We start from the raw sequence: 27,820 nt of genomic DNA, 5'->3' as shown, positions 1-27,820 counted from the left end.
CCAGAATGTAGTGAATGCCATTTTCTGCAGATCACAGCTGTTCATATGTTTTCCTGGTGATGAAGAGAGTCAAACAGCTTGGCAGTGTGATTATACACCATTGCTGGCTTCCCCAGGTACAAGGTGTTTTGACTGCACACATGTTGATTTAAGAATGCCATATCAAAAACCTGTATAGTTCATCAACAGGAAACACTTCTGCGACATTGATGTTTATCAATGGCAAATTCTGGAGGTCTGTACAAAATATTATAGTAGAAAACTCATAGGTTCCTTTCTCCTTCGAAGGTCCCCAGGATATACAGGGGTACCTGCTGGGAGACAGGGTGTACCCCTTCCAAATGTGACTTTTATGACATCATTGTGAAATCCTGAGACTTACTTAGAACAAAGATATACTGCTATTCTTAACATGAACCATGGATATAGGGCAACAGATCATAAGCAGACTTAAGATGAGTTTTGACACCTGAACTGCTTTGACAGTGCCTTGTAATATAACTCCAAAAAATATATATTTAGAATTTATTGTCATAAGTATTTTTCCAATAAAAATACAATGAAAGGTATTCCAAATTGCCCTACAGTAGTGCCTATAATGACAGAAGCTATGGTAAAATTGTTAGTTACAGAATGAAGTAAATATAAGAAAAAGCTCATCAGAGTCCATTTAAAGGCTCCTGATCTCAAAGAAAGCCGATTCACAACAAGACCGACATGACAGGACAAAAACTGAAATGCTGGGACACCACTCCATTGGGTCGAAAGCCTCTGAAGAAAAACTGCCACCAAGAATGTCACTTGAAGAAACGCTGGGCTTTCGGATAGCTGGGCCACTACACATGGATAAAACAGAACACCGCAATGGAAGCACTCACCGAAGACATAAGATTTGAGCTGGACCGCTGTCAAGGTCACAATCTGGGACAACCGCTCTAACAGAGACTGCTCCCCAGGCCATGACCAACACGTTGAGAAAGACCTCCATTTCGGACCGTGGGAAGCAACCGCCGCTTAGGAGAATCTTCCGACTGAGGTTTCCAAAATGAAGGTAAATGAATTTGAAGTTATTTATTGTTTATACACTAATTGAAAAACCTTAAAAGCAGAAAAAAAAGAAAATAGTAAAAGGGAATGTAGATAAGCAACAGGCCCTGGGCTGAGGAGCCAGCTTTATACGCTGCTGCTGCCATTTCATGATAATTATATCATGAATGTGTCATGCTGTGCCTACCGTATTTGGAGCCAACAGAGGGGAATGTCCTGATTTCCAATGAAATAGAGGAACAGCAACAATCTTCTGAGGAAGAAGATGAGGCTAAGGATAAGGATATTGACCAGGAAGTCCAAGAAAGCATAACAGAGCAATGTGTCATCGATTCTGAAAGATCAGATTCATAATAGTGAGCAGGTTGAGAGGAATAGTGAGTAACCTCCTTTTGATCCTTCCATCATTGATAATGCTTCAATGTTTCACAGTGTATGTAAACTGCTAGGTTTCCCTGAAATGCTTGAGCATCCAGTGGGACATCGTTGAACCTGAAAAAGATAATGCTCTGCACACCTTTTCTCAGCAATGTGTTTTGAGACAAAGTATTATAAATCTTCCAGTCTGGAATAGTAATGCACTTCATTGAAAAGCTAATGAGTAGAATAAACCTTTCCCTCGTGAGCTATATAGAATCATCACTGATTTGTTCTTGAACACTTTGAAAATTCTGGACTTCTAGCCTTAGAAACCTTTTTTGGGGTTGGATGGAAAGCTATCTTCAGGGCTTTCTGGTCATCAACAGTTCTGAGAATGCCAACTCACATTGCAAAGAAGTAGACCTGTCACCTGAGAGTATAGTTTAAAACCCTAATTTCTCTTCAACAGTGGTTGGCACTGCTGCCTCATGGTGCCAGGGACCCAGGTTCGATTCCAGCCTCGGGTGACTGTCTGTGTGGAGTTTGCACATTCTCCCCGTGTCTGCATGGGTTTCCTCCGCGTGCTCTGGTTTCCTCCCACAGTCCAAAGATGTGCAGGTGAGGTAATTTGGCCGTTCCAAATTGCCCGCCATTCTAAATTGCCCATAGTGTTAGGTGCATTAGTCGGAGGAAAATGAGTTTGAACAAGTTGCTCTTCAGAGGGTCGGTGTGGACTTGTTGGGCTGAAAGGCATGTTTCCACACTGTAGGTAATTAGCCTTGTAATCAGTATTTTGATCATTAAGGTGCCATGTTGGCCTTATTGTTGGATTAGGAATGTATTGGGGAGCTTTTACAAGTTGCTTAGGTTTTTGTTTCCTTAAAATGTGTGAAGTAGTTATTGGTATTTTGTAGATTTTATCAAAGCAACCTGGTCAGGAATGCCACATGTAGCAAAGACTTCCTTTGAAATCCAAATGATTGTGTCAGTAGCATAGAGACATTTGCCCTCAATCCACCTCCATGATTATGTCTTACATTGTTGAAGCTATGATATTTTTTTCCTTAAATAAGACAAAGAACTGCAGATATGATAGATCTGAATTAAAAACAGAAATTGCTGGTGAAATTCAGCAGGGCTGGCAACATGTGTGGAAGAAATCAGAGTTAATGTTTTGAGCCCATCAGAAAGGTTAGTAGCTAGGAAAATGTACTGGAAAAGGTATGTATGCTGAAGCTGAAGTTGGGGGAGGTAGTGGGGGGAAGGGGAGAGGTGAGTGGATAGGTGGAGATGGTGCCCGGAGAGAGAGTAAGAGATATGAAAAAGATAGGTAAACAAAGAGATTATAGATATGAGGCTAGGACAGAAGAAGAACTGAATAAGTGATATTAAGAACTACAATTGGGTGAGAATAGGTAACTGTGCTAATGTGAACCCACCAGGTGTGGGATGGGTAAAAAACACAGAAAAGTGGCATCAAACTCTAAAATTATTGAACGTAATGTTGAATCCTTTAAGCTGCAGGGTCTTGAGCATGCGCTGAGGCTTGCTAGAATGCTGTAGCAGGGCCTGTGGCAGAAATGATGGCCAGGGCTTATGGTGATGTGTTGAAGTGCAGGAAACTGGAAACTTGGAGTCATTTTTGTGGGCAGACTGTAGATGTTCTGCAAAGCAGTCACCCTGCCTAGGTTTTGTCTTTCCAGTGTAGAGACCTTACTGTAAACAGTGAATACATTAGACTTGATTGAATAAAGTACAGGAAAATCACTGCTTCACTGGAAGGTATGTCTGGGGCCTTGGATGGTGAGAAGGGAGGAGAGAATCTCCCTCTGCGATTGCATGGGAATGTACCTTGGGGGTATGGGGGGGGCGGTGTTGAAGGTGGAGGAGGAGTGTATCAGGGTGTCCAGGTTGTCACTTTATTAAATGCCTTATGGTAATTATTTGAGTCATCTACTGCCTCTGTTTTACCTACCCTATTTATATTTTATTCTCAAAAATTCCTAATCAATTTGCCAAGATGTATTTTCTTTTGTAACACCCTATTGGTTCTGCATGACAATGCTGTAGTATTCAAGTGCATTGTTAAGACTTTACTAATAGTAGATTCCATCATTTTTTGTGACAACTGATATCATTCATACTAATCTGTAGTTCCCTGATTTCTCTCCCTTTTCCATTTCTTGGTTAGTAGCAATATATATATATTATATATACACACACATAAAAGACTGAATTATAAGTCTAATAATGACTATGAATCTATTGTTAATTGTTGGAAAAGCCCATCTGATTTACAAATGTCCTTCAAGGAAGAAAACTACCATCCTTACCTGGTCTGGCCTACATGTGACTCCAGACCCACAGCAGTGGTTGACTCTTAGCTGCATTCTGGACAATTTGGATGGACAATAAATGCTAGCCTAGCCGTGACACCCTCTTCTCATGAATGGTTAAAATAAAATTGTTAATTTTCAACCTTTTGAAATTGTTCCAGAGCCTAGGGAATTTTGGAAAATCATGACCACTGCGTTCACTATCCCTGTTGTTATTTCTTTTAGAACACAAGGACAGAGGTCTTCATAGTCTTAGAACTTGTTGGCTTTTAATCCCTTAATGTTCTTTGATATGTTTTGTCTACTAACCTTCCTTAGAGTCGTAATGGTCTACAGCACAGGAAGAGATCCTTTAGCCAATCAAGCCAGCGCTGATCAAAAAAACAAGCATCCAACTTTTCTAATCCTATTTTCCAGTTCTCAGTTCATAGTTTTGTATGCCTTGTCATTGCAAGTACACATTTAAATATTTCTTAAGTGTTAAAGTTTCTGCCACTACTACCCTTATAGACAATGAGTTTCAGATTTACACCACCTTCTGGGTGAAAAGTTTTTTCCTTACATTCTCTTTAAACGTATTGCTCCTTATCTTAAATCTATGTCTGCTGATCATTGAACTCTCCACATGGGAAAAAGTTCCTTCCTGTCTACGCTACTTTTGCCCCCATGTTTTATACATCTCAATTAATAACTTATCAATCTCTTCTGCTCCAAGAGAAACAATCCAGCCTAGGGGCAGCATGGTTCAGTGGTTAGCACTGCTGCCTCACAGCACCAGCAGCCCAGGTTTGATTCCAGCTTGAGGTGATTGCCTGTGTGGCGGTTGCACATTCTCACCGTGTCTGCATGGGTTTCTGCTAGGTGATCCAATTTTCTCACACAGTTCAAAGACGTGCAGATTAGATGGATTGGCGGTGCTAAATTGCCCATTGTGTCCAGGGATGTGCAGGCTAGGTAGATTAGCCGTAGGAAATGCAGAATTATAAGGTAGGGGACTTGGTCTGGGTTGGCTGCTCTTCAGAGGGTTGGTGTAGACTCAATGGGCTGAATGACCTGCTTCCACACTGTAATGATCCTGTGATTATGTGCAACCTCTCTTCATAACTAAAACTCTCCAGCTTCTTGGTAAATCTCTTCTGCATTTCTCCTGAATCCATTCTATCGTGTGGATTCCAGAACTGCAGAGCATACTCTAGCTTCTCTTAAATTACTCATTCTTTTCAGCAATTTGCTTAGCCTCTGTGTCTAATATGTAATTTATATTATACTGTATAGAGAAATTCAAAATCAACGACTCTACCATTTCTTCATCACCAATATAATTTCTGCTGTCTTCATCTTTAAGGAACCATGTTTAATACAGCTATTCTCCTGGTATACCTGTAAAAGATCTTCCTGGTTGGTTTGCTTTCTGTTTGTTTGATCTTCCAAATCCTTCCAATTTTTAATCATACTCGTATTATCTTCACCATTATAAGCTTTTATTTCTAAACAAACACATTCTTAATTTCTCCAGTAAGCCATGGTTAGATCTTTCTTGCAGAAATTTTGTTTTTTAGGTGAATGTATTTTTATGGAACTTTTTGAACTCTTTCTTTCGATGTTTCTCAGTTTTTGTTTACCATCATCCCTTTTAACCTATTTACCTAATCAACTTAGAGAGTTCTTCCCTCTTATCTTATTGGGCAGCACGGTGGCACAGTGGTTAGCACTGCTGCCTCACAGCGCCAGGGACCTGGGTTCAATTCCCGCCTCAGGCGACTGACTGTGTGGAGTTTGCACATTCTCCCCGTGTCTGCGTGGGTTTCCTCCGGTGCTCCGGTTTCCTCCCACAGTCCAAAGATGTGTGGGTCAGGTGAATTGGCCGTGCTAAATTGCCTGTAGTGTTAGGTAAGGGGTAAATGTAGGGGTATGGGTGGGTTGTGCTTCGGCGGGTCGGTGTGAACTTGTTGGGCCGAAGGGCCTGTTTCCACACTGTAAGTCTAATCTAATCTATCTATGTAATTGCTTTTTATATATAGAATCCCTAGAACCATTTGGCCCAACAAGTCCACACCAAGTCTCCGATGAGTATCCCATCCAGGCCCATTCCCCTACCTTATCTCTGCAACCCTGCATTTCAGATGGCTAACACATCTAACCTACATATCCCTGGACACTACGGGGTAATTTAGCATGGCCAATCCACTTAACTTACACGAGTTCGGAATGTGGGAGGCAACCGGAACACCCGGAGGGTGGAGGAAACCCATGCAGACACAGGGAGAATATGCAAACCCCACACAGTTGCCTGAGGGTGGAATTGACTCTGGGTCCCTGGTGCTGTGAGGCAGCAATGCTAACCACTGAGCCACTGTTTTGGTTTATAGATTCTTGTCTGACAATAGAATATGTCACAATCAAATGTAATAAGGAATTCAATTATACTATGATTTCACTGGATCTACCCAAATCTACCCAAACCCAGTCATGTTTTACACCAGAAGTGTGCATATCATTTCAGTTGCCACTTTGTCGCAGGATTGACACTATTAATACCAACAATATTGTTATTACATAACAGCATTTTGTGGCATCCTTGTTTTGTAGATGTTATCCACATGTTAAATGTCACAAAACTTGTCCCTTTTTTTTCTAAAAGCAGTTCTTTGGCTCATGGAGACTCTGTCCTTAATATTTTTCAGAGGGGCAATAAAACGGGCTGGACTCTGACCAGCCTGGTTTGGTACAGAGATGAATAGGATTTTGAGCGGCCTTTTATTGATGTGTAAACAGATGAGACTTCATCCCAAAGTGATCATACTTTAGAAGATGCTGTATAAAGAGAGGGGAGTGGTCAGTTTTAGTTGAGTCCTGAACTGGGAAGTTCAACAGGGAGCTGTGTGGAAACTCTCTCTTTTCTGCCCTTCAGTTTCAACCTGTAAGCATGTGTTCCACTGGTTTTAAAGGGAGTTTGCTTATTTGGAATGTTGGAAATATTTGGAACAGCACAATTAATTCTCGTTGGATAGGCTGAGTTCTTATATGGGTTCTTTATGTTCTTTGTGTTTCATTGTGTAATTTTGTGAATAACTTTTATGTCTTTCTCAAATCTAGTCGTCAGCCTAGCTACTTACTCCAGGTAATTTTCAGTGTCGACTTACTGAAACAAATTGCAAAGTTAGGTCTGGGGCTGCCTGCTTAAGAATGTTTTGAGTGGTTTGGCCTGGTACATAACATAAATAATAGATATGTTAATTTTGTTCACCACAACTAAGAAAATAATCTTGTTTTTGAGGCCATATGTAGGGTCATCAGCTGGTGTTGGTCAGGTACTACACATTTCAGAATTTTACTTTGTAAATAGGTTTGAACTATTATATTAAAAACATTTAATTTTTGTCATACTTGTGGATTTGGTAAAGTAAAACTCCAACCTGCTCACCTTCAAGTTTGTTAAGCAAAACGTACAATTATTTAGTTTCTTGACTGAACACAAAACGTGATTTGAAGCAAGTTAAAATTAAACATATTCTGTTAGTATCACCTGTTCTGTAATGCCAGTTTTGTGCCTTAGTGGATATTGGAAATCCTGTGTTTTCTCTCATTAATAGATGTTAAAGGTCACATGAAATATAACTTTACAACCTGGCTATTATGTAGCAAATCCATTTAACAAACTACAGAATTGTCATACCAATAACTTAATAGTGTGTTGTTAAATTTGCACCTTATTACAAAATTAATCAGTGTTCCTTCCAAAAAAAGACTTATTGCAAAACATTTATGATTCTACGTGAATCTATATTTTGTTAAATGTAGACAAAGCTTGAGCCAAACATCAGTATTCTACAATTTCATCTTAACTTCTATTTATTGCCAGATCAATTAATCTGTAAATAACATAGCAGCCTCAATAACAGACGTTCTGACAGTTATCTGACCTTTTATATTTGAACAATGGAATAAGGAAGGTTAGATCGATAGAGAGCAATGCTGCCCTTTAATTGAGTAGTACTGCAGCTTTGAAAGTGATCTGCAGAGTTAATGTAATTGGTCAGAAATCTCCAGCTACATTCATAAATGTAAGTAATATCACTCATTCCATATCTGGGAAAGCATGTTAAGATCAAGTATGCATTTATCTGTTAGAGAATGAAGAGAAGCAGTGGCATAGTGATAACATCATTGGACTAGTAATCCAGAACTCCAGGTTAATATTCTGGGGACATGTGTTTGAATCACATGGTGAAATTTGAATTCAGTTAAAACTCTGGAATGAAGTGCTAGCATAATGACAACCACATAACCATTGTTGATTATCAGAAGGAAAACATCAAGCTCACCTTTATGAAAGGAAATCTGCCTCATTACTTGGTCTGGCCTACATGTGACTCCAGACCCTTAGAATTATGTTTCACTCTGAACAGTCCTCTGGGCAATTAGGGATGTACAATAAATGCAAGCCTAACCAGCGATGCTCACATCGCATGAATGCATGAAAAAAGCAACATTGGATACACTCATATTAATTGTTAAATGATGCTTAAAATATAAAAAGTGTCAATTACAACAGGAAAAAACATCTGGCTGTTTGAATACGTATGATTAGTCAGTCAACATGAAATTAGAGAAGTGAGTGATGTTTAGTTACTCATGTGGCTTTTCCTGTAAAGATTAGTAAAATTAGCACTGGATGGAGTTAGAAACTCTTGAAGAATAAATCATACCATTATACCAGACTAGAACTTTTGAGTCTTTCGAGTATAAAAACATGGACAAACGTAGGAGATGGATAAGCTTCCACCTAATGTAACTATAGGATCAGAGCCTGGTATATCTATAAGTACCAAGTAGAACAAAGTTTAGTATTAATTTGTAATAAATAATGTTTGATGCCAAAGCCTCGGAAAGTTCTTGACTTTGCCTTCTCTGCTTGTTTGGTTATTGTCTAAAGGTGAAGGTAAAGTTTAGAGACAGATGGCTGGTGGTGATTTTCAACCTGAGGCTCACCATGAGATGGAGAGTCTTGTATGGTAACTTCAGCTGATGCAGGAATTGAAGCCACGCTGGTGGTATTATTCTGCATTGCAAACCAACCATCCAACCAACTGAGCTAACTAATCCTTAAAAAATTAGAACAGGCTAGAATGGATGACTAAAAACCTGTTCAAAGAATTAGATTTTAAGGAAGTGTTAGACAAGCAAAGGAACCTAGAAATGTTGAATAGTTTACAGAGGGAATAACACAGCTTAGAGTCTAGAAAATCTGTAGTTTTCTGTTTTACACTTGTCTATTCATTTTGCCACACTTTTGTGATGTTTTCTTTCCCAGTCGTAGGCATTTTTGGACCCAGTCAGAAATTCTGTAACCTTTGCCACTAAATCTCTCCTCCCCTTGTTTCAGCTTGAAACTTGACTTCTGATCTGACCTCAACCTGACCTTTAAACTCCATATTCTCTTCCTTAAAAAGATCACCAACTCTCAATAATTTTAACAGCATCCATTTTTAAACCTGCGTCAGCTAATCTTGTGCTGAAAACTCTCATTCATTCCTTTCTTACCTCCAGACTCCAGTATTGCAGTGCACTTACTGGCAGGCTTTCTATCCTGCACTGTTCATTAAGTTTAATTAGTTTAAAACTGCAACTTGATCACTCTTGTTTGCTAACTTCTCTGAGCTCTATTCCTCAATGTCTCAAATTTCAAATCCCCATCCTCATGCTTAAATCGTACTGTGCCCTCATCCTTTTGTTTCTAAAGTCAGGAGTCCCACAACACCAGGTTATAGTCTAACAGGTTTATTTGAAATTAGTAGATGTCAGAGAGCTGCTCCTTCACCTGACAAAGGAGCAGCATTCTGAAAGCTTATGATTTCAAATAAACCTCTGAGACTATAACCTGGTGTCGTGCAACTTTGACTTTGTCTGCCCTTTGAGGATACTATCACTTTAACAAGGTTATTTTGTCCTTGGGGTTTTTTTTAAGTGAGGTTGTAAAGGCAGAGATGCTAAGGAGTCGAGAAAGAACTTAGTTTAACAGTGGCAGGGGACCGGCCAGTTCGGGTTTTTTTAATGTTTGGTTTAGCTGTGGTAGTCACAGTCCAGGAAGATTGCAGCTTCAGCAAATGTTTCCTGACTGACTTTGTCTCTGAAACTTCTTTGGATATTGATCTCTCCCAACTATAAGAACCTGTGTTTCAATTTACCTTTGTGCCAAGGGGTGTTGCTGCCTTGGAACAGTCCTTATGTTATGGTTAGAACACTGGTAAGATTTTGCCACAGGATAAAAAAGATGCCCAAGAGGGTGGAAAGGAAGTGAACGTGTTTCACTGTGCTAAAATGGGACACGTAAATACACAGTGCTGGTCGTTAAAGGAAGTTGCTGTGGGAAAAGATGTGATAAAACAAGCTAAGTCAATGGTATTAGTGAAAGGAGTAATGGAAACCCCAAGAAGAGTTGAGGAGCTACAGGAGAGTGCACAGCCTAGGAAGGGGCTGGGTATGGAGTTAGTACCTGATCTCTACAAAAAATTTGCTCTGTGGGTAAAGTTTATTCTGAAAGAACAAGGGGAAAAGGACAAGAAGTTATAATTTTGAGAGATACAGGATCTAACCAGACGCTGATAATAAGGGATGCGTGCATATGCACTCTTTCTGATCTGTTATCCAAGAGTGTGGTAATTTGTGGGATACATGGACATAAATTTAGTGTTCCCCGATGTAAGATCAGGTTGGAATGCCAACTTAAGACTGGGAAAGTTATAATGGGAATGATTGATAGAGTATCAGTTCCAGGAATTCAGTTTGTTCTTAGGAATGATTTGGCAGGATCCAAGGTGGGAATGACACCCCTTGTTGTGGAGAAGGTAAAAACAATGACTGCAGATGCTGGAAACCAGATTCTGGATTAGAGTGGTGCTGGAAAAGCACAGCAGTTCAGGCAGCATCCAAGGAGCAGGAAAATCAATGTTTCGGGCAAAAGCCCTTCATCCAAGAAACTAAGGAGTTAAAACAGAAATATCCTGGTGTGTGGTAACAGACTATGTAGTCTCCAGATACCACTATCATAAGTCACAGCATGAAGTGAAAAGTAAAGAGAAAGATGAAGGAGTTGAGGTTCAGTTAGCGGATACCCTGTTTGACGTAACGGTGCAGGAAAAACCTGAACAGGCAGGGGATCAGACAGGAAGTGTTATCGGTAGCACATGAGCTACCTGTAGGAGATCATCTAGGGGTATAAAAGACTCAGGCTAAGGTCCAAAAAAAATTTTATTGGCCTAGAATGCACAAGGATGTGGTTAACTTTTGCTGTACATGCCATACATGCCAAATGGTAAGGTAAACCACAGGCGGTAATAAATCCAGCACCTTTGTTGCCAATTTCCACATTTGAAGAACCTTTCATGCAGGTTATAATTAATTGTGTAGGTCCCCTCCCGAGAACCTAAAATTGGGAACCAGTACTTATTAACCATAATGGATGAGTCTACCAGATTTCTAGAGACAATTCCAGTGTGGAATATCAAGGCAAAAATCATAGTTAATAGCTTTCTTCACATGGTATGGGCTACCCAGAGAGATTCACCCGGACCAAAGGTCAGATTTCACTGCTAGGCTGTTTAAGGAGGTTATAGATAGCTTAGGTATACAGCACTTTAAATCAAGTGTGTATCATCCTAATCCTAGAGAGCTTGAGAAAGGTGGCATCAGACCTTGAAGACCATGTTGAAAGCATACTGTAAGGATTAGCCAAATGATTGGGATAAAGGTATCCAATTCATATTGTTTGCCATTAGAGATGCCCCAAACAAATCTACTCAGCTTACTCCCTTTGAGTTAATATTCAATCATGAAGTGAGAGGCCCTTTGAAATAAATTAAAGAAAAATTCATAGGACCAAAGTTGGAGATCTCACACTTTGATTATGTATCAAAGGTGAGGGAGAGACTAAATTGAGTTGGTGGGTTAGCTAAACAGCACCTAAAGATGGCACAGTGTAGAATGAAGCAGGTGGCAGATAAAAACTCTGAGACTTGGATGTTTTCCCAAGGGCATAACATGTTAGTACTGATACCAGTAATGGGAGATCCCTTCAAAGCCAGGTTCAGTGGTCCCAATGAAATTGAGAAAACATCAAGTCAGGTCAACTATCTATTAAAGATGCTAGATAAAACAAAAAGTTTTGGGTATGTGAACATGATGAAAATGTATTACACGAGAGAGAAAGAGAAAGAAAGAGAGAAGAGACAGAGAGGAAAGAGAGAGAGAGAGAGAAGGTTCTTGGCTGAGCAAAGAAAGAGAAGAAAGGGAGAGAGAAAGAGAGAGAAAATTTGAACTTGAGAAGTTTCGACTTAGTCAACAAAACCAAGTTAACAGGAAGGAGATTTAAAGACAAGGTAGTGATACATATGATGATCTATAGGTCACTCGGTTCTATGATCGGTCAATAAACACAAATATAAATTACTCTTGTCTAACATTCAAACAATTGTTTATTGGAAGATGCAGTGCTGGGTTGGCAGATTCTGATTTGCCCAGAAGTATGAAAACTTCTTGGCAATCAAAAGAATCCAACAACCTTACAGAGTTTGCACAAGGTTTATATATATTAATCATCAACAGACATGGACCATGATCGCATAGTATATACAGTATAACTTCATGGGTAGTTGCTTGATCAAATGATATTGATTAAGTTATAATGGTGTATGTCACCTTTAAAAAGATTCGCAGCTTGCAAAATGCGGTTTAGTATTTCCTCAAGAGGACTCGCACTTGGAAAATGTGGTTAGTATTTTCTCATCTCACAGCTTGCAAACGTGGTTAGTATTTCCTCGTCTTATCCATCTACTTCTTCATGTTGATGGCTTTAGTGGTTAGTTATTTATATAGTTTTATGGACTAACTGCAGGTAGTCACATAGGCATAGAAAACCTTTTTGTCTCTAGCTGCAATTTAGAATTAATTGTTGCTTTGCAATTTAGTTTAGCAACACAGGAGCCATTTTGTGTAGCCCCTTTATCCATTTTGTCTTATCTCCCAGAGGCCCATATCCTAACATAGAAATATATCAAAACTCTGCCACATTTTGATGAGAAAGATGTTAAAGCTTTATTTATTTCATTTGAAAAATTGGCTAGGCAGATGGAGTGGACCGAGGGTTTATGGATAATGCTAGTTCAGACTAAACTGGTAAGCAAAGCGAGTGAGGTATTTGCCGCACTGTCCGATGAGGTGTCAATGGATTATGAAGAGGCTAATCAGGCTATTTTAAATGCTTATGAATTGGTACCAGAAGCATATAGACAACAGTTCAGAAACACAAAGAAGATACCAGGTCAGGCTAAAGTTGAGTTGGAAAGAATTAAACACGGTAATTCTGATCAATGTGCTTTGAAAATAGATAAGAATTTTGCAGCCCCAAAAACAGATTATTCTGATGGAGGAGTTTAAAAACTCACTTCCAGAGATGGTAAGAATTCATGTGGAGGAACAGAAAGTTTAGGAAGTGAGAAGGGCAGCAGAATTAGTAGATTGGTGCATAAGACAAGCTTCCAGCTTGTGACTGGGAGGTCTGGTCGACCTCTCTCGGCCCAGCTGAAATGCACGGCGAACCGTTCCCTCAGTTTACATTTGGTCTCCACAAATGTCTCATGACCATCTCAGCTGGACCCGCAATAGCCAACCAGACCTTCCAGTCACCGCCCATTTCAATTAACCTCCCACTCCCTTTCCAACATGACCATCTTTGGCCTTCTCCATTGCCACAGCAAACCAAACTGCAAATTGGAGGAACAATACTTCATCTTCTGTCTGGACAGCCTACAGCCTGGAGAACTCAGCATTGAGTTCTCCAATTTCAAATAACCTCCTTTCCCAGCCCCCAACTCCCTTTCCAGCCCTTCTTCCTCACTTGCAACACTCCCAGCCATCTACCAGATTCATTCCTCCCATTGACCAACCAGGTCATACCCTTTGCCTGTCGTCATCTATCCCCACTTCACTACCTTGCCCCTGCCACTCCCTTTATCTGCAGGTCCCCCTATACCCACCCCCAGTCCTGAAGAAGGATTACACCCGAAATGTTGACTTCTCCACCTCCTGATGCTGATTGGTTTGCTGTGTTCTTCCAGCCTCCTGATTGTCTACTTTGGATTCCAGCATCTCTTTTCATTGCCATTGGCAGTCACCCATCTCTAATGCTCTCGGATTCTTTCCCAAACCCTTTCCACCTTTTCATCTTTCTGTACTTGTGTTCCTCCCAAAATCCACATTTCTAACCAAAGATTTGTCCTATCTCCTCATATTTATTCTTTGTTTAATGTTCATTTCTCATCTTCTACTTCTAGTGCCTTTGATGCTTTTCTACATGAAGATCAATTTAATAGACAAGCACAAAAAATTGAATTTCCTGTTATAGCTATGTTGCAGTTTTGTCATCAGTATTAAATAAACTTGAGTGCTCACCTGTCTGATTTTACTGAATGTATTTATTTTAATCATTATTACTTGGCAGGCAACGACTTCCTTCAAAAAATGTCTATTACTACCGCTGTCCAGATCATCGGAAAAACTACGTGATGTCATTTGCCTTTTGCTTCGATCGGGATAATGAGGTGTACCAGTTTGCTTACTGTTATCCTTACACCTATACTCGCCTGCAACATTACCTAGATAACCTGGAGAGAAGGAATATGGATTACTTCAAAAGAGATTTGCTTGGTCTAAGTGTGGTAAGCATGTTACGAATATATATACATCAGAATGTATAAATAAACAAAGGTGGGGCTCTTTAATGCTTAGCTTCAGCCTTAAATATCTCTTGTAACATAATTATGCATCTAAAGAAATAGGATAGTTCGCATTTTTGGTTTTTTTTCTTTAATTTGTGTTTTAACTTTTATTTTTAATTCAATATTTGAAATACCTGATTGAAAAATAATTGTATTCTCCATTTTTTTATAATTTAAACTTTCTCACAGCAGGGAAGAAGCTATTCTTGAAACTATTTGTACATGTATTCAAACTTTTCTATCTTGTGCCCGATGGAAGAAAGTGGAAAAGAGTAAAACCAGGGTGGGAGGGATCTTTGATTGTGTTGGTTGCTTTCCCAAGGCATTGAGAAATATAGGTGGAGGCACTGGGAAGAAGACTGGTTTGTGTAATGGACTGAATTGTGTTCATGACTCTTTGTAGTTCCTTAGGAAAAGCAGTTGCCACACCATGCTGTGATGCATCCAGTTAGGATGCTTTCTGTGATACATTTATAAACATTGGTAAAAGTCCTTATGGAAATGCCTCCTGAGGAGATAGACGTTGTTGTGCTTTATTGACCGTCGTGTTGATGTCGGTGGATCAGGACAGATTGTTTGGGATCATCACTCCCAGTTACTTGCTGTTCTCCACCATCTCCACCTCAGCACCATTGATGCAGATGGGGGAATGCTCTCCACTCTGTTTGGAAATGACAAACTACTTTGTTTTGCTAATGTTGATGGAGAGATTTTTGTCATTATACTACGCTGCTCAGCACTCAATCTTTTTCCTGTATTTTGTCTCATCGTTGTTGGAAATCCAACCTTCAACAGTGGTATCATCAGAAAACTTGAAAATGGAGTTGGAGCAGAATTTAGCCACATACCCTAGAGTGTATAACGAGTATAGTCAGGGACTGAGTACGCAGCCTGGTAGGGCACCAGTGGTGAGGCTTATGGTGGAAGAAGTGATGTTGCCTGTTCTTAAAGATTGTGGTCTATGGGTCAAGACGTTGAGGAACCAGTTACAGAGAGCAGGTGGTGACTTCAAATTGTAGTAAGAAAGGGTTAAAGATGTCTGTGAGTACACCTGCCAACTGGTCTGTGCAAGATCTGAGAACATGGTAGAGGGCCTTCGTCCAAGCCAGTTGCTTTACGTGGGTTCATTCTCAAGAAGGCCAGTTTTTTTAAAAATTCATTTGTGGGATTAGATTACTTACAGTGTGGAAACAGGCCTTTCGGCCCAGCAAGTCCACACCGACCCGCCGAAGCGCAACCCACCCATACCCCTACATATACCCCTTATCTAACACTACGGGCAATTTAGCATGGCCAATTCACCTGACCCGCACATCTTGGACTGTGGGAGGAAACCGGAGCATCCGGAGGAAACCCACGCAGACACAGGGAGAACGTGCAAACTCCACACAGTCAGTCGCCTGAGGCGGGAATTGAACCCAGGCCCCTGGCGCTGTGAGGCAGCAGTGCTAACCACTGTGCCACCGTGTCGCCCAAAGGTGGATGTGGATTGCCCATACCTAGTTATGCTTGAGAAGGTAATGGTGAACTGCCTTTTTGAACTGCTGCAAACCATCTGCTGAGGGTTGATCCACAATGCCACTGGGGAGGGAATTCCAGGATTTCAACTTTCAGATTATTATTTATTGTCACGTGTATTCGAGTACAGGAGTACAGTGGAAAGTTTACAATGTCACCCCATTTGGTGCCATCTTTGATCCAGCAACAGTGAAGGAAGAGCAATATATTTCGAAGTCAATATAGTGAGTGGCTTGGAGGGGAACTTGAAGGTGGTTCATGGGTGCAGGTGCATCCAAAGCTGTTGGGATAGGTGACATTGTTTCACTGATCTTCTGTTCAAAGCAAGTGTAGAATGCATTGAGCTCGTCATGATTCTATTCACCTTTGTAGCTCGTTATACTGTGTAAGCTTTGCCACAAATGACATGGTGTCCTAGTGGTTGGCTTGGGTCACAATCTTAGTTTGATACTGCCTCTTGCCATTGTGATGGCATTATGAAGGTTGTACCTCAATTTCCTGTGTAGGTCAGAGTTGCCTGACTTGTATGCAGACATGGACTCTGCAAAGGTCATGGTAAAATAAATCCATAGTGGGAGCCTTGACTAACTATCTACCTGGCATTGAGGGTGAGTTTTTCAAAGACAGGCTTAGAGACCTTTACAACATTGTTGCATGAACACTACAGCTTAAATTTCCTCCCAGCACTAAACTCTGTGAAGTAAAGCTGCCAGTGATCAAAGAGAGGTCTGTCAGATCTTAGTTGATGAACAAAAACGATAGGCTTTCATTGACCCTGGCATGGGCAATCTATGCAAAACAAAATTGTTTCAAATAGTTGGGGGTCACATTGCATATCACTTGCTCTATGTGAAGAATCTCTAATTATCTTCTCAACTGTGTGATATTCACCTATCCTGTATAGGCCTGATATTTAATTCCATGTCTTATGTGCATGGAGAATGTAATTTATCAAAGTTAAAGTCTCAGGGAAATGTTGGAGAGTTTTACACCAACACAAGTCTGACTGAGATATACCTTAGTCCTGGAAATTTAGTATTCTGTAACAGAGCATCAGAAAAAATGGAAAATCTGGATAAGGTATTAAGGTGTAATGTGAATACTATGGTTCTCCAACATGACAGTTAAACTATTAAATTCCATTCATATTGATTAATTTGCACTGATTCCAAACTTTCATAATTGGAATAATAAATAAGAAGTGATGAGATGCTATGTATCTCACATACTTATATGATTGATAGTTATGATGAACAGAATATGGCAGATAAAGTGCTATTTGGGCACAGAACAGGCTATCATATCCAAAAGACAGAGATTGTATGAGATTGACATTCTTGTGGATCCAATGAATGGATGAATGCAACTTTTGTAAGGAGAGCAGTGAAAGCTGCCAGAATATTAAAGCATTAGCTGAATGTCCAAGATGATGGATAAGAGGCAAAATCTTATCAAAATGAGGAGAAGCAGAACTTCAAAGCAGTAGTCAATGTACCACATACAGAACTTATTAATTTTTGAAATGTTCAGTAGTGGAAGCATGCGCAACCAATTGTTGAGATAACTAACCGATTGCATGTACATACTCTAAATCAAACAGCATTGTTATAGAAATATAATAATATGCTCTGTTTGAAATAGCTGTCTTTATTTTAATCTTAATTATCTAATGTTTACAGTTTCTGCTCTGATTTGTACATTATATTAGGTGGTGCTTATTTACTAGAAATTTGAAAAAATTATAGCACTGCCTTAATTATGTCATTTGTCAATCTTTTAAGCTTATTGCTGACAATTGTGACTGTAGAAAATTAATTCAAAGTGCATAAACTGTGCCAGTTTTAGAAGGCAAATTTTTAATTTAAATGAAGATTCAAATGCAATTGTAAGTTTTTAAAGACTGCTCAAATACAAAAACAAACTCACTTGCTGGCTTTTTGATTGCTTGAAGAAAGTTTGTTGATTGATCTTGGATTGGTAAATGTTTGGCTGTCAGTTCATGCTGGCTTGACTTTAAAAAAGGAAGGCTTGAATTTATATGACACCCATTTATATAATTATCATGCAAAGAGACAGGTAGCTAACATAACAGAGAATCCCAAAGTTTCCAACAGCTACATAAATGTAAAAGGGTGGTAAAAAAGGACAAATGGGGGACAACTGGGGATGAAACAGGAGATTTACTCATGAGAGGAGAAATCATGACTGAACTATTAAATAAATATTCTGCATTTATCTTTACAAGAAAGAGGTGATTCCAATGAAGTGAAGGCTGTCTGTACTTAAAAGTGATAAGACACCAGGATTAGATGAGATGTATCCAACGATACTTAAGTAGGTGAGAATAATACATTATGAAGCACTGTCCATAGCTTCCTAGTCTACCTTAAACTTAAGATGGTATCAGAGGTCTGGAGAACTGCAAATGTTCCACCATTGTTCTCAAATGACTGTGAAAAGTAAGGCCAGAAATTTTAGCACACCGTTTACCTTTGGTGTTGCGGAAGCTTTTGAAACAATAATTTTGGACAAATATAATTAGTCACATGAACCAATGTAGGTTAATTAAGGAAAGTCAACATGGCTGGATAAACGGAAATAATGTTTTTCTTTCTTCATTCAGTATTTATTGCCACCTCTGTGCTGGAGAAGAGGCAGTGAAATACCTTCTTTGACTGCTGCAGTTCTTGGACTGAATTGACACACACAAACACACACACACAGTGGAAATCAAGGATTTTGAATCACTGACTCTGAAGGAATGGTGATATAGTACTAAATCACGAAGGTGTATGCTTTACAGGGGAATTTGGAGGTGTTGTACTTCTTCCAAGCATCTGTTGCCACCTTTCTTCCAGGTGGTAGAGTTCACTATTTCGAAGGTGCTGTCAAAGAAACCTTGATGAGTTACTGTATTGCATCTTGTAGATGGCACACCCTGCTACCATTCTGCGTTAGGTGTGAAGAATAAGTGTGGGAGATTGTGGGCTACTTTGTCCTGGATGGTGTCAAGCCTCTTGAGTGTTGATTTGCAATCATCCAGACAAGAGGGGAGTATTTTATCACATTCTATCACATAGGAATGTAGAGTAGGATTGAAGGCTAGCACAACATCGAGGGCTGAAGGCCTGTAATGTGTTGTACTGTTTTATGTTCTAGGTTCGTTCTTGACTTGTGTCTTGCAAATGGTGAATGGGCACTGGGGAGACATGAGGTGAATTTTCCACCACAGAATTGTTAACTTTTGACCTATTCTTGTATCCACAATATTTGTATTGGCTGGTGCAGTTCAGTTTCTGGTTAATGGTAACACTAAGATTTTTGATAGTGGAGGATTCAATGATATCCTTTTACTGTGACCCCTGATTCTGGATTTCACTGTGGTTGGGAATATTTTTCCTACATTTATCTGTCTAGTCTTATTAGAATTTTATAGGTTTCTGTGAGATTCACACACCCCCACCCGTAATTCTTCTATCTCCCCCAGCGAATATCGTCTTAACTAATCCAGATTCTTTTCATATATTCATCCTACCATCCCAGGAATCAGTCTGGTGAACCTTTGTTGCACTCCTTCCATAGCTGGAACATCCTTCCTCAGATAAGGAGACCAGGAATTCGCGTAATACTGTATGTGTAGTCTCGCCAATGCCATGAGCAATTGCAGACAGACTCCTGTACTTGAACACTCTCATTATGGAGGCCAAAATACCATTTGTTTTCTTCACTGCCTTCTGCACCTGCTGCACCTGCATTGTTAATTTCAGTAAGTGGTATACATGTCTTGTTGCACCTCCTCCTTTCCCAGTCTAACACCATTTAGATAATTGTCTTCCTCCTTTTGCTACCAAAGTGGATAACGTCACATCTGTCCACTTTGTGATTCATATTGTGGACTTCAGAGTTCAGGGAAGGTCTAAAGTTCCCACAGTTGTTTGGCTAAGTGGAGAGCAGAATATCCTTTCGAATGAAGTCCTGGACAGCTTTGGGTAACATCAGATGCTTCTGGGGGAGATATAATTTCCTTCAGGAAATGTCAAGCGTCTTTTCGGATTGTTAAAAGTAGTTATGAATATGTTAAAAGCGTATAAGCTCATTGAAACTATTGGCTCATTTGAATGGTCTTAGGGAACTGTGAAACTGTCAAGGCCTTTAAATCTCCTGTATTTTAAATATTTCACAAAATTGACTGCAGAATGAGGAAGAATCATTTGACCTGAAATGTTAACTCTGATTTCTTTCTACAGATGCTGCCAGACCTGCTGAGCATTTCCAGCAGCAGCTTTTCTATTTTTGTGCACAGTTTCAAAATTTGTGGAAGATTCAAAATTTAGAAGCATTGTTAGCTGTGAGAAGGATACACACTGCAGAATCTAAAAAAGACTTAGGAGTGGATTGGCAAGTTACAGGTGAAATTCAAGGCAGAGAAGTGTGAAGTAATTACTTTGTGAAGAATCAAATTGTGAATTAAAGTGTGAAGAATACACAGAAGACAATGTAAAATAAGGCAACAATGTAAAATAATGGACATAATTAAATTATGTATTACAACAGAGGGACTTGGGTATATATAGAATCATAGAGTTGTGCAACACGGAAATAGACCCTTCGGTCCACCTAGTCCATGCCAACCATGTTCCCAAACCAAAGTAGTCCCATTTGCTGGCGTTTGGCCCATATTCCTCCAAACTTTTCCGATTCGTTTCCTTTCCTCATCCAAATGTCTTTTAAATGTTGTGCTGTACCAGCATCCACCACTTTTTCTGGCAGTTCATTCCACATTCAAACCACACTGTGTAAAAAAAGTTGGCCCTCGTGTCCTTTTTAAATCTCTCTCCTCTCACTTTAAAAATATGCCCCCTACTTTTGAACTCTCCCATGTTGGGAAAAGACCTTTGCTATTCACCTTGACTGTGTCCCTCATGATTTTATAAACCTCTATAAGGTCATCCCTCAACCTCCTATGCCCCAGTGGAAAAAGTTCCAGCCTATCTTTATAACTCAAACCCTCCATTTCCCACAACATCCTGGTAAATCTTTTCTGAACCCTCTAATTTAATACTATCCTTCCTATTGCAGGGCAAACCGAATTGTACACAGTACTTCAAAAACAGTCCTTAACATGATGTCCCAATTCCTATACTCAGAGGTCTGAGCAATGAAGGAGGTGTGCTAAACACCTTAACCACCCATGTGGTGCAAGTTTCGAAGAATTATGTTCCTGAACCCAGGTCTCTATTCTACAACACTACCCAGGGTCCTACCATTAATTGGATAAGTCCTGCTTTTGTCTTACTAAAATGCAATACCTCCCATTTATCCAAATTAAACTTCATCTGCCACTCCTCAGCCCAATGACCCAGTTGATCTAGATCTCTTTGTAATTTTAGATTATCTTCTTCACTGTTGATTATAACACCTATTTTGGTGACATCCACAAACTTACTAACCATGCCTTCTAAATTCTCATCCAAATCATTTATATAAATGACACACCAATCCATGCGGAACGCCACTGATCACAGGCCTCTAGTCTGAAAAACATCCTTCCACCTCCAACCTCTTTCTCCTATCATCAAGCAAAGGTTAGGAAGTTTGCACTTGTACCCATTGGAGTTCAGAAGAGTTGGAGGTGATCTTATTTAAGCTGGCAAGATCCTGAAGGAACTTAACACTGCAGATGGTGAAAGGATATTTCCCCTTGTGAGAGATACCAATGACATAGATAAAACTAGGGCAGATGTTCTGCTAAGGGAGTATGAACAGCTAGGAGCTAGGAGCAGAGCTAGGAACAGGACCAAAAAGGTAATAATCTCTGGATTACTACTTTAACCATGAGCTAACTGGTACAGGGTCAATAAGTCTAAGCAGGTAAGTGGCTTATAGATTGGTGTGGGAGAAATGGGTTTGAATTTGTGGGACATTGGCACCAATACTGGGGAAGAAGGGACATGTTATGATGGGACAGTCTTCATCTGAACCGTGATAAGTCCTAGCAAATCGCATAACCAGGGCTTTAGACAGGTCTTTAAGCTAAATGGTGGGGGAGGGGGGGGGGAGGGTTCAGTTATAGGGGAAGTTAGAAAGCCCAAATTAAAAGGAGGAGGTAAGAGTGCAGAACTCAGGAAAATTTGTTAAAATCTCCAGCGTAAACACAAATGGAAAAGGTTAACAACCAAACTTCAAGAACACTGGACAAATTAATGACAGTGAGAAGGACGGTTAATGCAGGATTGAAGATGTTATGTCTGAATGCACACTGTATAAGGAATAAGGTAAATGAGCTTGTGGCATAGACCAAAATTGGCTGGTATGACATGGTGGGCATCATGGGAATGTGGCTGCAATGGTATCAGGATTGGGAGCTGAATATTCAAGGATGTATATCCTGTCGAAAAAATAGGCAGGTCGGCAGAGGGTGTGGGGTTGCCTTATTAATAAGAAATTAAATTAAATCATAGTAAGAAACAAAGTAGGGTCACATGGTGTAGAATCTGTGTGGGTAGAATTGAAGAACTGCAAAGAAAAAAAAAAATCAGCATTGGAGTTATGTACAGGCCTCCAAATAGTAGTCAAGAGCTGGGGCATGAGATACACCATGAGATAGAAAAGACGTGTATGAAAAGTAAAGTTACAGTGATCATGGGGATTTTAGTATGCATGTGGACTGGATAAATCAGCTTGTGAGTGGATTGCAAGAATAGTCCCAAGAATGAAAAGCTTAACATATGAGGAATGTTTGAGGACTCTGGGTTTATACTCAATAGAGTTTAGAAGGATGAGAGGGGATCTAATTGAAACATACAGAATACTGAATGGCCTGGATAGAGTAGATGGTTCCATTGGTAGGAAAGACTAGTATCTGAGGGAATAGCCTTATTGTAAAAGGAAGACCTTTTAGAACAGAGATAAGGAGAAACCTCGTCAGCCAGAGAGTGGTGAACTTATGGAATTCATTGCCACAGAAGGCTGTGATGGCCAGTTCATTGAATATATTTAAGAGTGCGAATAGTTAGGTTCTTGAATATCAAGGAAATCAAGGATTATGGGGCAAATGTGGGCGAATGGGGATGAGAAACCTATCAGCCATGATTAAATGGTGGACCAGACCCGATGGGCTGAATGGCCTAATTTCTGCCCTTATGTCTTATGGTCTTAGCATTAAAGCTAGGAAACACCAGTTCAAAACAGAGTATTTTCCACTTAAGACAGAGATAAAGGAGACACTTTCTTTTCTGGAGGTTGTGAATTCATGTAATTCTTCCTCACAGACTGGTAGAGGTAAGATCATTGAACATTTTTGAGGTAGTGGTAGGTTGATCCCCTGGTTACTCAAGAATGTAAGACTACTGGGACAGCAGGAAATTGGAATGGAGGCAGCAATTACATTAACCACGTTCTTAACAAATAATGGACGAGAGTCAAGAAGCCAAATGGGTCACTTCAGTTCCTAATTTACATTTGTATAGATAAAATCATTAAATGGCAGCATGTAGGTGAGAAAAAGGAAAAGGCCAAGGACAGCTCCTATTGAGACACAGAGAAAGAGGCCATTGCAAATGATTCTCTTTGATAAGATAAAAATGGAACCAGTTGAGAGTGGTCTCACCCAGGTGAAGGACGATAGAGAGGCATTGGAGGAGGATACTGTGGTTAAGTTTATCAAAGATTGCAAATTGGTGGAGAAGGACACAAATGGAAAGTTCACTTCTGAGACAATCATAGAAAATGACGTCTGCAACTTTGACCAGAGTTGATTGGAGAGAGTCAAACATGGAATTCTGGGAAAGATGGATTTGGGAGGTAATAATATGTCTCACATTCTTTTTGGGAAAATAATTTAAACTTCTTTATGGAATACAGCAAATGGTGGGAAATGGGTTTCACAAGAATTGGTGCCTTTGCTGTTGATGATTTACATAAAGGATTTGGTCTCAGGCATACCATTTCAAATTGGGAGATGTAATTAATACAAAAAATGGTCCTGACAAAATGTGTGAAGATATTACTAAGCTTGTATAATGGACATGTAATCTATGTCATTCTGGATCAGTGGTGCTGGAAGAGCACAGCAGTTCAGGCAGCATCCAATGAGCAGCGAAATTGACTTTTCGGGCAAAAGCCCTTCATCAGGTGTCGATTTCGCTGCTCGTTGGATGCTGCCTGAACTGCTGTTCTCTCCAGCACCACTGATCCAAAATCTGGTTTCCAGCATCTGCAGTCATTGTTTTTACCCTGTAATGAATGTCAGTATAGCAAAGTGTGAGGTAGCTTTGGTAGGAAGAATAAGGAGCTGAAAATGTGTTGCTGGTTAAAGCACAGCAGGTCAGGCAGCATCCAAGGAACAGGAAATTCGACGTTTCAGGCATAAGCCCTTCATCAGAATAAGGAGGCCATATATTGCTTAGAAATTAAGTGATTGAGTTGGTACAGGAATAGAGTAATCTAGGGGTATGGCTACGAAAATATCAATCAATTTACTGAAGTTCATTTCAATAGGGAAAGGAGTGGGAAAAAAAAGTTATGTTAAATTCATAAAGAACTATTGTCATACCACAATTGAAACACTGATTAGTTCTCATTTCCATACAATAAGAATTTAGTAGCATTGTAGGCAGTGCATAAAAGAGGTAAGAGAATGATATGAGAATGAAGATGTTGGACTTATCAGGACAGAGTGAACAGTTTGGGACTCTTTGTAGAAATGAGAAGCTTGAGGAGTGGCCTGATAGAAGTCTTCATGGTCATGCAAAGGTCTGATTGGATAGAGAGAGAAAAAGCTTAAACAAGGCATGAACAGAACTAGAAGTCACATATGAGATAGTCACTAATATAACCAATAGCATGTTCAGGACAAACATCTATATAGAGAATAGTTAGAATATGAATTGCTCTATTGCAAGCAAAAGCTGAGGCAAACAGCAGATAGACGCATTTAACTAAGCATATGAGGAACATAGTATACATTGGTGGATTTAAGATGAAGAGGGACAGGAGGAAGGATGGTCTGGAATATTAAGAACAGGATACGCCAATTGGGTAGAATGGCTAATCTATTAAGTAAGTATCTAGCAACTGTGCAACAATCCAATATTGCTATCGATTAAATTCTGAATCTAACAGTGGAATACATGGTGTTGTTAGCTCAGTTGGTTCATTTGTGATGCAGAGTGATGTCAACAGATTCAATTGACTCACCAGCTTAGGTTATGATGAAGGTCCGACCTTCTCAACAATGTCCCTTGCCTGACCCTCAGGTTGCACCGCCACCAGTTGTCTCTCTCAAATGAGAGAGTAGTCCTATGGTGCTCTGGAACTATGGTAACTTTACCTTATTACATAACTCTGTACCAATATATAAATCAACCATTTATTCTGCTTTAAATAGTGCTTGAGTGGATTGTTAGTAGCTTCTTGATGTGTTAGTGTGTAGAATTTTGATTCCAAGATCTTTTTACAAATAGTTTGCTTTGGAGTTTACGTGAATCCTCACTCAGGATCGGCAAGAGGTGGAGTACAGCTCATCTGTTTATAATACCCCGTAACTGCAGTTTATGTACATAAGAAATTGAAGGTGACAAAGCCAATATTAAAGCATGAAGTATTTAATGCTTTTTTAAAAATTGGGGATAGAGTACAAGAGCAAAGAGTTTATGTGTACTTGTATAAAACTTTGATTTGGCCTCAACTAAAGTCTTGCACACAGTTCTGAGCACCAAACTTTCAAAAAGATATGAGTGCATTGGAGAGTGAGCAGTAAAGATTAATCAAGATTGTTCCAAGGATGAGGAATTTCAGTTCTGTAAATCGATCAGAAAAATTGTGGCTGATTTATTTGAGAAAAGGATATTGATGGGATATTTGATCAAGGTATTCAAAATCATGAAGCATCTGGACAGTATGGTTAGGAAAATAACATTTCCCCACTGGTGCAAGACTCAAGAATGAGAGGGCATCGATTTGAGATAATTGGCAAAAGAGACAGTGAAGACATTGAAGCTTTTTCAGATTGCACTGTGACTGTAGGAAAGCCAGATTCAATTCAGTCATCCAAGAAGGAGTTGGACCATTTTTTAACTGAAAGAGAAATGGAGAAGGCAGAGGAATGGCAGTAAATGAATTGTCATTTTGAGTTTCAGTGCAGATATGACAGACCAAATAGCTTCTTTTTGTGCTGTAATAAGTCTGTGATTCTGAAATATTTCAAAAGACTCTACAAACGTTAAATTATTTTAAATTGCATGTAACATTGTAGCCACTTTGTGGGTACCAGGAGCAGTCAGACAGCAAATGTTAATTGAGAAAAATGATCAGGTATCCCTTTGCTTTTTGCCCAGTTGTGATGTGAAGTCTTTTATATCCTTATGAAACAGTGGATCAACAGTTTAGTCATCTAAAATTCAAAATCTGTAATGATGTAACCTTTTTTCTATGTTGTTGTCTTTAATTATATGTCAAAATGGTGGAATATGTTTTTACTGGTGATCATTTGGAAGGAAATTTCCAGCAGTTTGATAGATTGGCGATTTGAAGAAGGGATTTCTGCTTCATTTTTATTTATTACCACAAATTGATAGAAATTCAGACAAAGGACCTCCCAAGGAATCAATTAAATACTAAATTGAGGAATGTTTCCAGTGGTGACTTCCTCAAATTTCTATCATGTCCTCAGGCAGGTTCTCTAGTTTATATCACTCTCAAAGGACACAAGCTCAATATTGCAATGAAAAATATGCATGGGTCATAAAACTAATGCCATAAATGCCTTCAAGCTTTTACTATTTATATCTCAAACAGGTACATTTAATGACATATCCAATGTTGAAGATAAATGATCAGGTCAAAGTTCACTGTTACCTGTGACCATTGTTTTAGCTTTATGACTGAAACAGAAAACCTTGTCTTTATGTAAGGTTTTAACAATCACTGGACATCTCAAAGTACTTTCCACCCAATGACGTCCTTTTGAAGTGTTAACGTTGTTGTAATGGAGGAATTAAGGGCACTATACAGAGGTTCATCCCCAAGAAAAGAAAGATTATCCGGGGAAGGATTAGACAGCCATGGCTGACAAAGGAAGTCAGGAAATGTATTAAAGAAAAAGAAAGATCCTATAAAATGGCCAAGAGCAGTGACAAGTGGTGTCCCGCAGGGTTCAGTGTTGGGGCCGCAGCTGCTCTCATTATATATTAATGATCTGGATGAAGGGACTGGGGGCATTCTAGTGAAGTCTGCCGATGATACGAAGTTAGATGGACAGGCAGGTAGTATTGAGGAAGTGGGGAGGCTGCAGAAGGATCTAGACAGTTTGGGAGAGTGGTCCAGGAAATGGCTGATGGAATTCAACGTGAACAAATGCGAGGTCTTGCATTTTGGAAAAAAAAGAATAAAAGCGTAGACTACTTTCTAAAAGGTGACAAAATTCGTAAAGCCAATGTACAAAGGGATCTGGAAGTACTAATCGAGGATTCTCTAAAGGTAAACATGCAGGTTGAGTGCGTGATTAAGAAGGCGAATGCAATGTTGTCATTTATCTCAAGAGGGTTGGAATATAAAAGCACCGTTGTGCTACTGAGACTTTATAAAGCTCTGGTTAGGCCCCATTTGGAGTACCGTGTCCAGTTTTGGTCCCCACACCTCAGGAAGGACATACTGGCACTGGAGCGTGTCCAGCGGAGATTCACAGGGATGATCCCTGGAATGGTACGTCTAACAGACAAGGAACAGCTGAGGATCCTGGGATTGTATTCATTGGAGTTTAGAAGATTAAGGGGAGACTTATTA

The 27,820-nt window shown here is 39.6% G+C and overlaps 1 protein-coding gene across 1 annotated transcript in view; it reads left to right on the top strand.

Annotated features, from left to right (window-relative positions):
• Window positions 1-27,820, top strand: part of agbl4 (AGBL carboxypeptidase 4) — a 766,018-nt gene that overhangs the window by 309,087 nt on the left and 429,111 nt on the right. Inside the window, exon 5 of the mRNA XM_060829584.1 lies at window positions 14,242-14,458. Coding sequence (XP_060685567.1) covers window positions 14,242-14,458 — 217 coding nt within the window. The remainder of the gene's footprint in view (window positions 1-14,241; window positions 14,459-27,820) is intronic.

Source organism: Hemiscyllium ocellatum, chromosome 9 (assembly GCF_020745735.1).
Source record: "Hemiscyllium ocellatum isolate sHemOce1 chromosome 9, sHemOce1.pat.X.cur, whole genome shotgun sequence".
Classification (NCBI taxonomy): Eukaryota; Metazoa; Chordata; class Chondrichthyes; order Orectolobiformes; family Hemiscylliidae; genus Hemiscyllium; species Hemiscyllium ocellatum.
This window is presented reverse-complemented; position numbering and strand designations above follow the sequence as displayed.